This window comes from Oncorhynchus tshawytscha, linkage group LG06 (assembly GCF_018296145.1).
Source record: "Oncorhynchus tshawytscha isolate Ot180627B linkage group LG06, Otsh_v2.0, whole genome shotgun sequence".
Classification (NCBI taxonomy): domain Eukaryota; kingdom Metazoa; phylum Chordata; class Actinopteri; order Salmoniformes; family Salmonidae; genus Oncorhynchus; species Oncorhynchus tshawytscha.
This window is the reverse complement of record NC_056434.1, coordinates 19651226-19663992: the sequence shown is the minus strand read 5'-3', so window position 1 is coordinate 19663992 and position 12767 is coordinate 19651226. Positions and strand designations below refer to the sequence as shown.

The following is a 12767-nucleotide window of genomic DNA, read 5'->3' as shown; positions in this document are numbered from 1 at the left end:
TGTGTTTGTGCCCGCATTTATGTGTGTTCACCTGTGTGTTTGTGCCCGCATTTATGTGTGTTCACCTGTGTGTTTGTGCCCGCATTTATGTGTGTTCACCTGTGTGTTTGTGCCCGCCTATGTGTGTTCACCTGTGTTTTGTGCCCGCATTTATGTGTGTTCACCTGTGTGTTTGTGCACCTGTGTGTTTGTGCCCGCATTTATGTGTGTTCACCTGTGTGTTTGTGCCCGCATTTATGTGTGTTCACCTGTTTGTTTTTGTGCCCGCATTTATGTGTGTTCACCTGTGTGTTTGTGCCCGCATTTATGTGTGTTCACCTGTGTGTTTGTGCCCGCATTTATGTGTGTTCACCTGTGTGTTTGTGCCCGCATTTATGTGTGTTCTGTAAAAATCCCAAACGTTACCTGTCTGTTGTGGTAACGTTGTTATGTACCATTGAGGTTGTTACAATATGTTTCCTCTCCAGCTATGTTTCTCTATGGGCTGCAGTTGGTTCAGCCATCCAATAAGTTCCCACTACCAGTCAGAATGCCAACTCTCAGAAAAGCTTCAAAATAAAGTTCTGACTAAAGCCGAATCCCTCAGGATGTTTGCTGCGTTTCTAAGCAAAATCTCCCTGATTAAATTCAAAGAGCAGTTTCAGTGCACGATATAAAACTGCAGCACCACTATTACAATGTCCTAGCAGTCTTTTGGAGAGAGGACTTGAGGTAGTAATCACCCCTAACCACTGAACTAGGATCAGAGTACCCTAACCGCGATTCCCACCTTCCATTAGGGAGATAAAACAATATCTGATCCTGGACCAGTGATTAGGGGCGGCCTCTACCTCCTCTTCTGTCTCTGAGACACTGGACATGGTTCATGCTGAGGGACAGTGTGGCCCTCTCCTGGCCAGAGGCAGCATTACAACAGCGTTGTATGGTGAATGGAGGACATGAGTGAAACGCATTGAGGTAACAGAACGCGGGCCGGCAGCACATGTCATCACACCAGAGGGTCCCTGCTTATCGATGGTGATTTACTCCTAGAGTTGTATACTATGCATGGTGACCAACTCTCCATTGCTGTTAAACCTGACATGTGTAAATGTTGCAGTCCTTCGTGTGAAGTTTTTTGACAGTACAATACATTAAATGACACAGAATACCGAGTAGGGCGAAGCATGACCTCTAACCCCAGTGTTGTGATTTCACAGAGATTACAGACAGGTGAGGGACTGCTTGGACCACCATTCACCAACACATACCCTTATAACTCTTTTAGCAAATCAGTGGTTCTTACCTTTCCACATCATCATAAGAAGATTGTCCTACACACGCTCAACCCCCCCACTTTATAGCACATTATTTAGCATTTCAACAATTTTCAGATTTTTTATGCATCTTCTTCCATTTCTACTTCATCCCAGAGGTTCATGGAGGTCGAAGGCATGAATCGATTCTCGTCAGCCATTTTGTGTGTAAAATCTAAAATGGCAGGGTTTTGTGGTCCAAGCACTGCACACCTTTCTGTAATCTCATCCACTCGTTCTCCAAGTAGAATACAGATGTAGGATCTTAATTTGATCACTCCTTTGTTGCTGGAAATGTTCCTGCACAGCAGGAAATGCAAACTTGTAGTATATTTGATTGTAGTATATACATTTCCAATTTGAAATTTCAGACTTGATTTGCCCTAACAAAAAAATTATCAACCCTTACAAAAATGGCCATTAATTATAATCCACGTAATAATTCACATTTCCTGTTGCTGTATAATTATTTTCCTGCTGTAGCAAACTGGCTCAAATTAAGATATTACATCTATAGGAGGGGTGGGTCTGGGGTGGGTAGATACAGTAAGGAGGGCAAGGAGGGGTGTGGGTAGTCAGGGAAACAAAATAAAATACTTGACAATTACAAAGTGGTGGTTGGGCTGGTTGACTCAGTCTTTCAAAGCACCCTACCCCAATTTATTGGATGGTCCTGGGGTTAAGGTCAAAGATCAGAGGGGTCATGATAAGGTTAGTCCAGGGGCGGGAAGGAAGGAGGTTAGGGAGGGTTGGAGTGCTTGCAGCTCAGTTCAGGTGGATGTGCAGCTTGATGCGCAAGGCGTCTCCTATCTCTCCCAGCAGGTAGTCGCTGTCGTGTTCCTCCTCCAGCTGTCGGAGGCGCCGCGGCCCGAACAGGGGCAGACTAGCGATCTCCAGGCGGTAGGAGCCAGGGGGAGGTGGCTTCCTGCCCAACCTCAGCACGCTCTTCCCATTGTGGCGTTCCAGCAGGCGGAAGTGCTCGTCCTGGTTGCCGTGGGTGATGACGTAGCGCACATGGTGCTCCAGGGGCTCCAGGGCCGGCAGCAGCTCCAGCAGGGGCTCCTTGTTGTGCAGCGAGGCCAGGCTCAGGTTCATGGGGATGGACTCCTGGGTGTCTAGGCTGGCCATGCTCACCTCCTGGGGAGATGAGGGAGGAGAGGGTCAGCACATAGCAACATAATAAAAAACATACACATACACACAACATACACATTTATAACCTGTAGATTTGAGGAGTGAGAGACTTCAAAATAGCAGAAAAAGAGAAGAGGAAAGAGAGTAGCAATAGCACCTTGAGGTCGTTGTCTCCAGCAGAGTGACGTCTGTGTCGGCCCTTCTTGCCGACGTCTCCGTTGATCTTACATTCGTAGCAGGCCTCTGGAGACAGACTGTCCTCATCATCTCCCTCTGAGCTAAACTGGTCCTGGAAGCCCTGACCTGAAATACAATGACTGGGGAGAGAACAGAAAGAGAGAGAGAAGTCAGGACTCACAGTAGAACTCACATTCCTTAACACTGAGAGATACTCTTTCTTGTGGAGAAAATAAGTGTGACTGTTTATACAGTGTTGTGTTGTATGAGGTTCCCAGTGGTTCCAAATACATGTTTGTGCTGTGACCAACCTAAAGCTTTTCAAGTCTTTAAGATATTTTTGATTTAAAAAAAAATCTTCACCCAATAAGTGAATAAAACCAATGGTTGCAACCAAGACCAAGTTTTGAGCCGTTAACCCATAAGGAATCAGCCACAAGCCACAACCCATTGGGGAATCCCTGGTGTCAGTCAGTCAATGTACGGCTGAGTCTCCCATCCACTCACCCCTGTCCAGCCCTGTAGTAACCTCCAGGACAGCCACACAGGTATCCTCCGTCTGTGTTGGAGCAGCCGAAGCTGCAGGGGTTACTGCCCATGGAACACTCATTGACATCCTGGCACCCACCCCCACCCAGTTCAAAGTCAAAACCGGATGGACACACACACTTAAAGCTGCCCAGGGTGTTGTAGCAGGAGGCCGAGCCACACACAGACACGCCCGAACACTCGTTCTCATCTACAGAGAGAAAGAGAGAGAGAAAGATAGATTGATGGGTCAAAATGAGTAAAAGACCAGCCTAAGCACGATGTGCACACGGTATCAGATTTAGTTGATCGATGCAGATACTTGGTAAGTTAGGTCCTGAGTTGAGATTATGACACACAGAGGACAGCTCCTGTGTCTCAATAGTGGGCAGTGACATATCTTGTGGCCATATGCACCCCTTGAAGCAAAAAGTGTTTAAGTAAGTGACTGGTCTTGTGACTGGTGTGTGTCTGTCCCACTCACCCACACACTGGTTCCACTGGTAGTGTTGCACATAGCCCTGAGGACAGCCACAGCGGAAACCTCCCATCATGTTCTGACAGCCATGCTGACAGCGATGGTTACTACCACACTCATCCACATCTGAAGGAGAGGTCACAGACATGGGGAAGTTAGACATTCCATAAGGCATTTTGGGTTACATCTTGCAAAAGTTGGTGGAGTGTATGTGTGTGTGTTTATGGCGGGGAGTGTGTGTGTCTGCTTATGGCAGGGAGTGTGTGTGTGTGCTTATGGCGGGGTGTGTGTGTGTCTGCTTATGGCGGGGTGTGTGTGTGAGTGTGCTTATGGCGGGGTGTGTGTGTGTCTGCTTATGGCGGGGTGTGTGTGTGTCTGCTTATGGCGGGGTGTGTGTGTGTGTCTGCTTATGGCGGGAGTGTGTGTGTCTGCTTATGGCGGGAGTGTGTGTGTGTGCTTATGGCGGGGAGTGTGTGTGTCTGCTTATGGCGGGGAGTGTGTGTGTCTGCTTATGGCGGGGTGTGTGTGTGTCTGCTTATGGCGGGGAGTGTGTGTGTGTGCTTATGGCGGGGTGTGTGTGTGTCTGCTTATGGCGGGGAGTGTGTGTGTGTGCTTATGGCGGGGAGTGTGTGTGTCTGCTTATGGCGCGGAGTGTGTGTGTGAGTGTGCTTATGGCGCGGAGTGTATATGTGTGTGCTTATGGCGGGGAGTGTGTGTGTCTGCTTATGGCGGGGAGTGTGTGTGTCTGCTTATGGCGGGGGTGTGTGTGTCTGCTTATGGCGGGGAGTGTGTGTGTCTGCTTATGGCGGGGAGTGTGTGTGTCTGCTTATGGCGGGTGTGTGTGTGTCTGCTTATGGCGGGGAGTGTGTGTGTCTGCTTATGGCGGGGAGTGTGTGTGTCTGCTTATGGCGGGAGTGTGTGTGTCTGCTTATGGCGGGGGTGTGTGTCTGCTTATGGCAGGGAGTGTGTGAGTGTGTGCTTATGGCAGGGATTGTGTGTGTGTGTCTGCATGCGTGCTTGTGTGTTGGATCCTTACCTTCACACTCCAGGCCAGTGGTGTCCAGAGAAAAGCCTTTCCCACAGTCACAGTTGAAGCTGCCGGGAGTGTTGACACAGGAGGCTCTGGAGCCACACACACTGTTCTGCCCATTACACTCATTGTTGTCTACGAGAGATGAAGATACACATTCATGAGATTTCATTCAAAAAAATGTTTGGGTTCAAATTAGGTGCAAGTGAGGTGCTTAGGGGAACTACCAGCTCTAAGTCTAAGGGTTCTTTAACTTTTCTAGGTAGTAGAATTGTCCGAAACAAAGTGTGTATCTTGTTCATGGCTTGTTCACCGTAAGGTTGCAAGTTCAAATCCCTGAGCTGACAAGGTACAAATCTGTCGTTCTGCCCCTGAACAGGCAGTTAACCCACTGTTCCTAGGCCATCATTGAAAATAAGAGTTTGTTCTTAACTGACTTGCCTTGTTAAATGAAGGTACAAAAAAGAAATACTCACCAATGCAGGCGGTCTGGTGCTGGGTGAAACCTGCAGGACACTTGCATGTAAACCCTCCGATGGTGTTGACACACAGGAACTGACAGTTGTGCTGCTTGGTGGAACACTCATCCAGATCTGGAATTGAGGGGTAAAAATATGGATGTTGTGAGCCTACCAGACGAGCTGAATGTCTTATATGCTCGCTTCATGAAAATGAACACTGAACCATGCATTAGAGCACCAACTGCCCTGGATGACTGTGCGATCCCGCTCTCCGTAGCCGACCTTTAAAGAGGTCAACATTCACAAGGCCGTGGGGCCAGACGGAATACCAGGATGTGTACTCTGACCAGCTGGCAAGTGTCTTCACTAACATTTTCCCTGAGTAATAACTTAACACCAAAGCCCCTGTGCCCAAGAACACCAAGGTAACCTGTTTAAATGACTATCGCCTCGTAACATTCACATCTGTAGCCATGAAATGCTTTGACAGGCTGGTCATGGCTCACATCAACACCATCATCCCAGACAGCCTGGACCCACTCCAATCTGCATACCACCCCAACAGATCCACAGATGACACAATCTTTACTCCACTCCACCCTGCCCTTTCCCACCTGGACAAGAGGAACACCTATGTGAGATTGCTGTTCATTGACTACAGCTCAGTGTTCAACACCATAGTGCCCTCCAAGCTCATCACTAAGCTCAGGTCCCTAGGACTGAACACCTCCCCCTGCAACTGGATCCTGGACATCCTGAACAAAGATTTGGCATGGGCCAACAGATCTTCAAAAAGTTATACCGCGGCACCATTGAGAGCATCTTGACTGGCTGCATCACCGTTTGGTATGGCAACTGCTTGGCGTCCGACTGATAGGCGCTACAGATGGTAGTGCGTACGGCCCAGTACATCACTGGGGCCAAGCTCCCTGCCATCCAGGACCTCTATAGCAGGCTCCAGCCAACCAAGTCATAGACTGTTCTTTCTGCTACCGCAAGGCAAGCGGTACCGATGCACCAAGTCTAGAACCAACATGACCCTGAACAGCTTCTACCTTTTCTAGTGTTAGCATTTTTCTATTATTTAAATTTTTTCTCTCTACATTTTTTAAAATGAATTTTATTTGACATTTATTTAACCAGGTAGGCAAGTTGAGAACAAGTTCTCATTTACAATTGCAACCTGGCCAAGATAAAGCAAAGCAGTTCGACACATACAACAACACAATTACACATGGAGTAAAACAAACATACAGTCAATAATACAGTAGAAAAATAAGTCTATATCCTATGTGAGCAAATGAGGTGAGATAAGGGAGGTAAAGGCAAAAAAAAAGGCCATGGTGGTGAAGTAAATACAATATAGCAAGTAAAACACTGGAATGGTAGATAAGCAGTAGAAGAATGTGCAAAGTAGAAATAGAAATAATGGGGTGCAAAGGAGCAAAATAAACAAATAAATAAATAAATACAGTAGGGGAAGAGGTAGTTGTTTGGGCTAAATTATAGATGGGCTATGTACAGGTGCAGTAATCTGTGAGCTGCTCTGACAGCTGGTGCTTAAAGCTAGTGAGGGAGATAAGTGTTTCCAGTTTCAGAGATTTTTGTAGTTCGTTCCAGTCATTGGCAGCAGAGAACTGGAAGGAGAGGCAGCCAAAGGAAGAATTGGTTTTGGGGGTGACCAGAGAGATATACCTGCTGGAGCGCGTGCTACAGGTGGGTGCTGCTATGGTGACCAGCGAGCTGAGATAAGGGGGGACTTTACCTAGCAGTTTCTTGTAGATGACCTGGAGCCAGTGGGTTTGGCGACGAGTATGAAGTGAGGGCTAGCCAACGAGAGAGCGTACAGGTCGCAGTGGTGGGTAGTATATGGGGCTTTGGTGACCAAACGGATGGCACTGTGATAGACTGCATCCAATTTATTGAGTAGGGTGTTGGAGGCTATTTTGTAAATGACATCGCCGAATTCGAGGATTGGTAGGATGGTCAGTTTTACGAGGGTATGTGTGGCAGCATGAGTGAAGGATGCTTTGTTGCGAAATAGGAAGCCAATTCTAGATTTAACTTTGGATTGGAGATGTTTGATGTGAGTCTGGAAGGAGAGTTTACAGTCTAACCAGTCTAACCACCTAGGTATTTGTAGTCCACATATTCTAAGTCCGAACCGTTCAGAGTAGTGATGCTGGACGGGCGGGCAGGTGCAGGCAGCGATTGGTTGAAGAGCATGCATTTAGTTTTACTTGTATTTAAGAGCAGTTCGAGGCCACGGAAGGAGAGTTGTATGGCATTGAAGCTCGTCTGGAGGGTTGTTAACACAGTGTCCAAAGAAGGGCCAGAAGTATACAGAATGGTGTCGTCTGCGTAGAGGTGGATCAGAGAATCACCAGCAGCAAGAGCGACATCATTGATGTATACAGAGAAGAGTCGGTCCAAGAATTGAACTCTGTGGCACACTGATAGAGACTGTCAGAGGTCCGGACAACAGGCCCTCCGATTTGACACACTGAACTATATCAGAGAAGTAGGTGGTGAACCAGGCGAGGCAGTCATTTTAGAAACCAAGGCTATCGAGTCTGCCGATGAGGATGTGGTGATTGACAGAGTCGAAAGTCTTGGCCAGGTCAATGAATACGGCTGCACAGTAATGTTTCTTATCGATGGTGGTTATGATATTGAATCTGTTTGTTCACTTGGCTTTCAAAGACCTTAGAAAGGCAGGGTAGGATAGATATAGGTCTGTAGCAGTTTGGGTCAAGAGTGTCCCCCCCTTTGAAAAGGGGGATGACCGCAGCTGCTTTCCAATCTTTGGGAATCTCAGACGACACGAAAGAGAGGTTGAACAGGCTAGTAAAAGGGGTTGCAACAATTTTGGCAGATCATTTTAGAAATAAAGGGTCCAGATTGCCTAGTCCGGCTGATTTGTAGGGGTCCAGATTTTGCAGCTCTTTCAGAACATCAGCTGACTGGATTAGGGAGAAGGAGAAATGGGGAAAGCTTGAGCGAGTTGCTGTGGAGGGTACAGTGCTGTTGACCGGGGTAGGGGTAGCCAGGTGGAACGCATGGCCAGCCGTAGACAAATGCTTATTGAAATTCTCAATTGGTGGTGACAGTGTTTCCTAGCCTCAGTGCAGTGGGCAGCTGGGAGGAGGTGTTCTTATTCTCCATGGACTTTACAGTGTCCCAGAACATTTTTGAGTTTGTGCAGGAAGCAAATTTCTGCTTGAAAAAGCTAGCCTTGGCTTTTCTAACTGCCTGTGTATATTGGTTTCTATCTTCCCTGACATTGTTGACAAAGGGCCCGTAAGTAAGCATTTCACTGTTAGTCTACACCTGTTGTTTAAGAAGCATGTGACAAATAATATTCGATTTGATTTGACCCACCTTTGCAGGTCTTTCCGTCAGGCTGCAGAGTGTATCCTCTGGGGCAGGAGCACAGGTAGCTGCCCTCTGTGTTCTTACACAGGAAGTTACAGGGCCTGGGAGATGCGGAACACTCATCCATATCTAAAAAAAGAACAGGAAACAGTAATAAGTAATATGATCAGAATGAGGGCCATGTCTACCCCGAGGCAGGATGGTTTGGTCCAAGGCCCAGTAAGAGAGAGAGAGATGGGTCATACCAATGCAGGAGGTGCCGGTGAAGTCGGTGGTATAACCCACGTTGCAGTGGCAGCGGAACGATCCGATGGTGTTGATGCACTGGCCGTTCTTACACAGGTCTGGCATCACCGTGCACTCATTGATGTCTGCAACAACAGTGGGCAAGGAGGTTAGACAAACACACACACACACACACACACACACACACACACACACACACACACACACACACACACACACACACACACACACACACACACACACACATCCCTATCACCCTCCCTCAACCCGTTCTCACATCCTCTCCCCTCTCTAACCTCTGCCGTCGGTGGTGTACCCGGGTCCCAGTGGGCACATCCTCTTGTACTGCACGGTGCCAGGCAGAGGGCAGAGCTCACACTGGGGTCCCCAGCCACGTCCGAGGTTGCAGCAGCACTCAGATTTGGTGACACTGTTCCTATTGGTGGAGCCCTGCTGGCACATAGTCTGGAGCACCTCGGTGAAACAGAAGCCCTGACGGTTATCTGTAGGGGTGGAGGCAGGAGAGAGAGATGAGTCAGCAATATGCAGTTGCTGTATATCAAATGTGTGTGTGGAAGGGGTGATACATTCTTTCATTATTTTGTTTTGATGTGGTTACATTGAAATTGCATGGATGGGTTGTGCATCCTTCTGCAGAATCCTTTGAGGTGATATGCTCACCGATACAGTCCGTTCCGGTGGAGCTGGGCTGGAAGCCCTCGTTGCACACACAGCGGTAGCTTCCCACTGTGTTCTCACAGCGCCCGTTCTTACAGATGCCAGGCTTTGCACGACACTCATTCAGGTCTGCCAGGGGGAGGAGGATGAAATATGAGAGGAGAGGAAGATGAGAGAGAAGAGAGGGGGCGAAGGAGAAGAGGGGAGAAGATGAGAGAGAAGAGAGGGGGCGAAGGAGAAGATGAGAGTTTAGAACAGTGTGAAATAAAATGTAATCATTTTCAAGAAGTGTCCTACTTCTCTCCTGCAGTGTGTGTGTGTGTGTGTGTGTGTGTGTATGACTCACCCATGCAACCCTCTCCGTCAGGTCTGCGCTGCAGGCCAGGGGGGCAGATACACATAAAGGTGCCAATCAGGTTCTTACAGGACATGTCCTTGGACTCACAGTCATCCAGCCCCTCTGAACACTCATCCTGGTCTGGAGAGAGATGGAGAGAGTGAGAAACAGAGAGAGATAGAGAGAGATGGAGAGAGTGAGAAATAGAGATAGAGAGAGATGGAGAGAGTGAGAAACAGAGAGATAGAGAGAGATGGAGAGAGTGAGAAATAGAGAGATAAAGAGAGAGATGGAGAGAGTGAGAAATAGAGAGATATAGAGAGATGGAGAGAGATAAATAGAGAGAGAGAGAGAGAGTGAGAAATAGAGAGATATATAGAGAGAGAGAGAGTGAGAAATAGAGAGAGATGGAGAGAGAGAGAGAGAGAGAGAGACAGAGAGAGAGAGAGAGAGAGAGAGAGAGAGAGAGACAGAGAGAGAGAGAGAGACAGAGAGAGAGACAGAGACAGAGAGAGAGAGAGACAGAGAGAGACAGAGAGAGAGAGAGAGAGAGAGAGAGAGAGAGAGAGAGAGAGAGAGAGAGAGACAGAGAGACAGAGAGAGACAGAGAGACAGAGACAGAGACAGAGAGAGACAGAGAGAGACAGAGACAGAGACAGAGAGAGAGAGAGAGACAGAGAGAGAGAGAGAGAGAGAGAGACAGAGAGAGGGAGACAGAGAGAGACAGAGAGAGAGAGATTGAATTGAATTGAATTGAGAGAGAGACAGAGAGAGACTCCTGTGTGGAGGTAGGTTATGGCATGTCCCCTCACCTCTGCACATGCGGTGGTCATCTCGCAGCACGTAGCCCGAGGGACACATGCACTCGTACGAACCAAAAGTATTGACACAGCGGAAGGCACACAGCAGGGGGTTCAGAGAACACTCGTTGATATCTGGAGAGAGAGAGAGAGAGACAGAGAGCGAGAGAGAGAGATGAGTACATGAGCATTCTATCATACAAGACAAATTGTAGAATCTGGAGTCTCTTGTCAAAGACTTCAGGCACCCTAGTCATAGACTGTTCTCTCTGCTACCACACGGCAAGCGGACCGGAGCACCAAGTCTAGGTCCAAGAGGCTTCTAAACAGCTTCTACCCCCAAGCCATAAGACTTCTGAACATCTAATCAAATGGCTACCTAGACTACTTGCATTGACCCCCTCTTTTACCTTCACAGGTCATCATAGGTCCGGGTTCGAAGCCTTCATGACAGGAGCACTCGAAGCCTCCCAACACGTTAGTACAGGTCCCGTTACCACAGGGGTTCCCTATAGAGCACTCATCAGTGTCTGGGGTGGGAGAGGGAGGAGGGGAGGAAGAGGAACAGTAATGTTCATTCATTTGGCCTCAGGTAGTATGACCTCTTGAAGGACAGTAAATGTAATCATCATCATCATCGGTTTATCTGTAAATAATGGTAACCTGCACTTGTATGCTGATGACTGTCGTGTAAGTGGACACCCCCACAGTTAACCAGGCTCTTTCTGAGCTACAAATCTGCATTCATTTCTTTACAGAAAATCTTTGTTGAACTGAAATTGGTGCTGAATGCAGATGAAGCCAAGTGTATGTTGTTTTCCAGAACACAAACATTTATCTGATGATTTCGACATGTACTTTGGATGTCCCTGCTTATTAATATCTGGTCATCTGGAGAGATGAAACGCTGTCTTTTAGAAAGATATTGATCAGTTAGTTAATAAGTTGAGAATAAAAATGGACTTCTTGTATAGAAATAGGTCATGCCTCTCGTTAAATAGCAGGAAGCAAATCATTCTGTTGACCGATCTTCCCAGTTCTAGACTATGGTGACATCATCTATATGAACTCAGCTGCCATTACATTAAAGCCTTTAGATTCAGTTTATCACAGTGCACTACAGTTTATCACAGTGCACTACAGTTTATCACAGTGCACTGCAGTTTATCACAGTGCACTGCAGTTTATCACAGTGCACTACAGTTTATCACAGTGCACTACAGTTTATCACAGTGCACTACAGTTTATCACAGTGCACTACAGTTTATCACAGTGCACTACAGTTTATCACAGTGCACTACAGTTTATCACAGTGCACTACAGTTTATCACAGTGCACTACAGTTTATCACAGTGCACTACAGTTTATCACAGTGCACTACAGTTTATCACAGTGCACTACAGTTTATCACAGTGCACTACAGTTTATCACAGTGCACTACAGTTTATCACAGTGCACTAACAGTTTATCACAGTGCACTACAGTTTATCACAGTGCACTACAGTTTATCACAGTGCACTACAGTTTATTACAGTGCACTACAGTTTATCACAGTGCACAGTTTATCACAGTGCACTACAGTTTATCACAGTGTGCACTACAGTTTATCACACTACAGTTTATCACAGTGCACTACAGTTTATCACAGTGCACTACAGTTTATCACAGTGCACTACAGTTTATCACAGTGCACTACAGTTTATCACAGTGCACTACAGTTTATCACAGTGCACTACAGTTTATCACAGTTTTATTACATTCACTGCATTCTGTTTATCAGAAAGTTTATCACAGTGCTGGTTTATCCATCAGTGATGTTTATTACAGTCATCGTTTGATGCATTGATATCTTTTTGATATCTTTTTATGTATAAGGCTCTCTTACAAAAACGTCTGCAGTACCTTTGCTAACATCATTGCTAAACTTTAGACGTACATGTTACCATACCCGGTCGCAGGGATGGCTAACTCTGGAGACCTCTTTGTTAGGTAAATCAGCTTTTAGTTTCTTTGCATTCCATGTATGGATCAATCTACAGAGTTCCCTACAACTAGATGTACCGGTGCCTCTCAGGCAGTTCAAATTGTTGATTGGGGACCTCTTTGTTGAGGAATGTGATTGTTTCTCTGAAGTGTATTTTGTAATTTTGTATAGGTGTATTATGTTGTATTTGTAAATTGTGTAAATGCAGGACTCCCGTGTAAAATAGACATTGGTCTCAATAGGA

General features: G+C 46.8%; 1 protein-coding gene across 2 annotated transcripts in view; it reads right to left on the bottom strand.

Moving 5' to 3' along the window:
- Window positions 1–227: 227 nt before the first annotated feature.
- Window positions 228–12767, bottom strand: part of fbn2b (fibrillin 2b) — a 124268-nt gene continuing 111728 nt past the window's right edge. For both annotated transcript variants that reach the window (XM_042323054.1, XM_042323056.1), the window contains exons 52-64: window positions 10950–11069; window positions 10552–10674; window positions 9749–9880; window positions 9406–9531; window positions 9021–9227; window positions 8724–8849; window positions 8485–8607; window positions 5119–5235; window positions 4649–4777; window positions 3619–3738; window positions 3114–3345; window positions 2587–2746; window positions 228–2432 (exon numbers count right to left, since the gene is read on the bottom strand). In XM_042323054.1, the coding sequence (XP_042178988.1) occupies window positions 2061–2432; window positions 2587–2746; window positions 3114–3345; window positions 3619–3738; window positions 4649–4777; window positions 5119–5235; window positions 8485–8607; window positions 8724–8849; window positions 9021–9227; window positions 9406–9531; window positions 9749–9880; window positions 10552–10674; window positions 10950–11069 (2087 nt within the window). In that variant the 3' untranslated portion in view covers window positions 228–2060. The remainder of the gene's footprint in view (window positions 2433–2586; window positions 2747–3113; window positions 3346–3618; window positions 3739–4648; window positions 4778–5118; window positions 5236–8484; window positions 8608–8723; window positions 8850–9020; window positions 9228–9405; window positions 9532–9748; window positions 9881–10551; window positions 10675–10949; window positions 11070–12767) is intronic.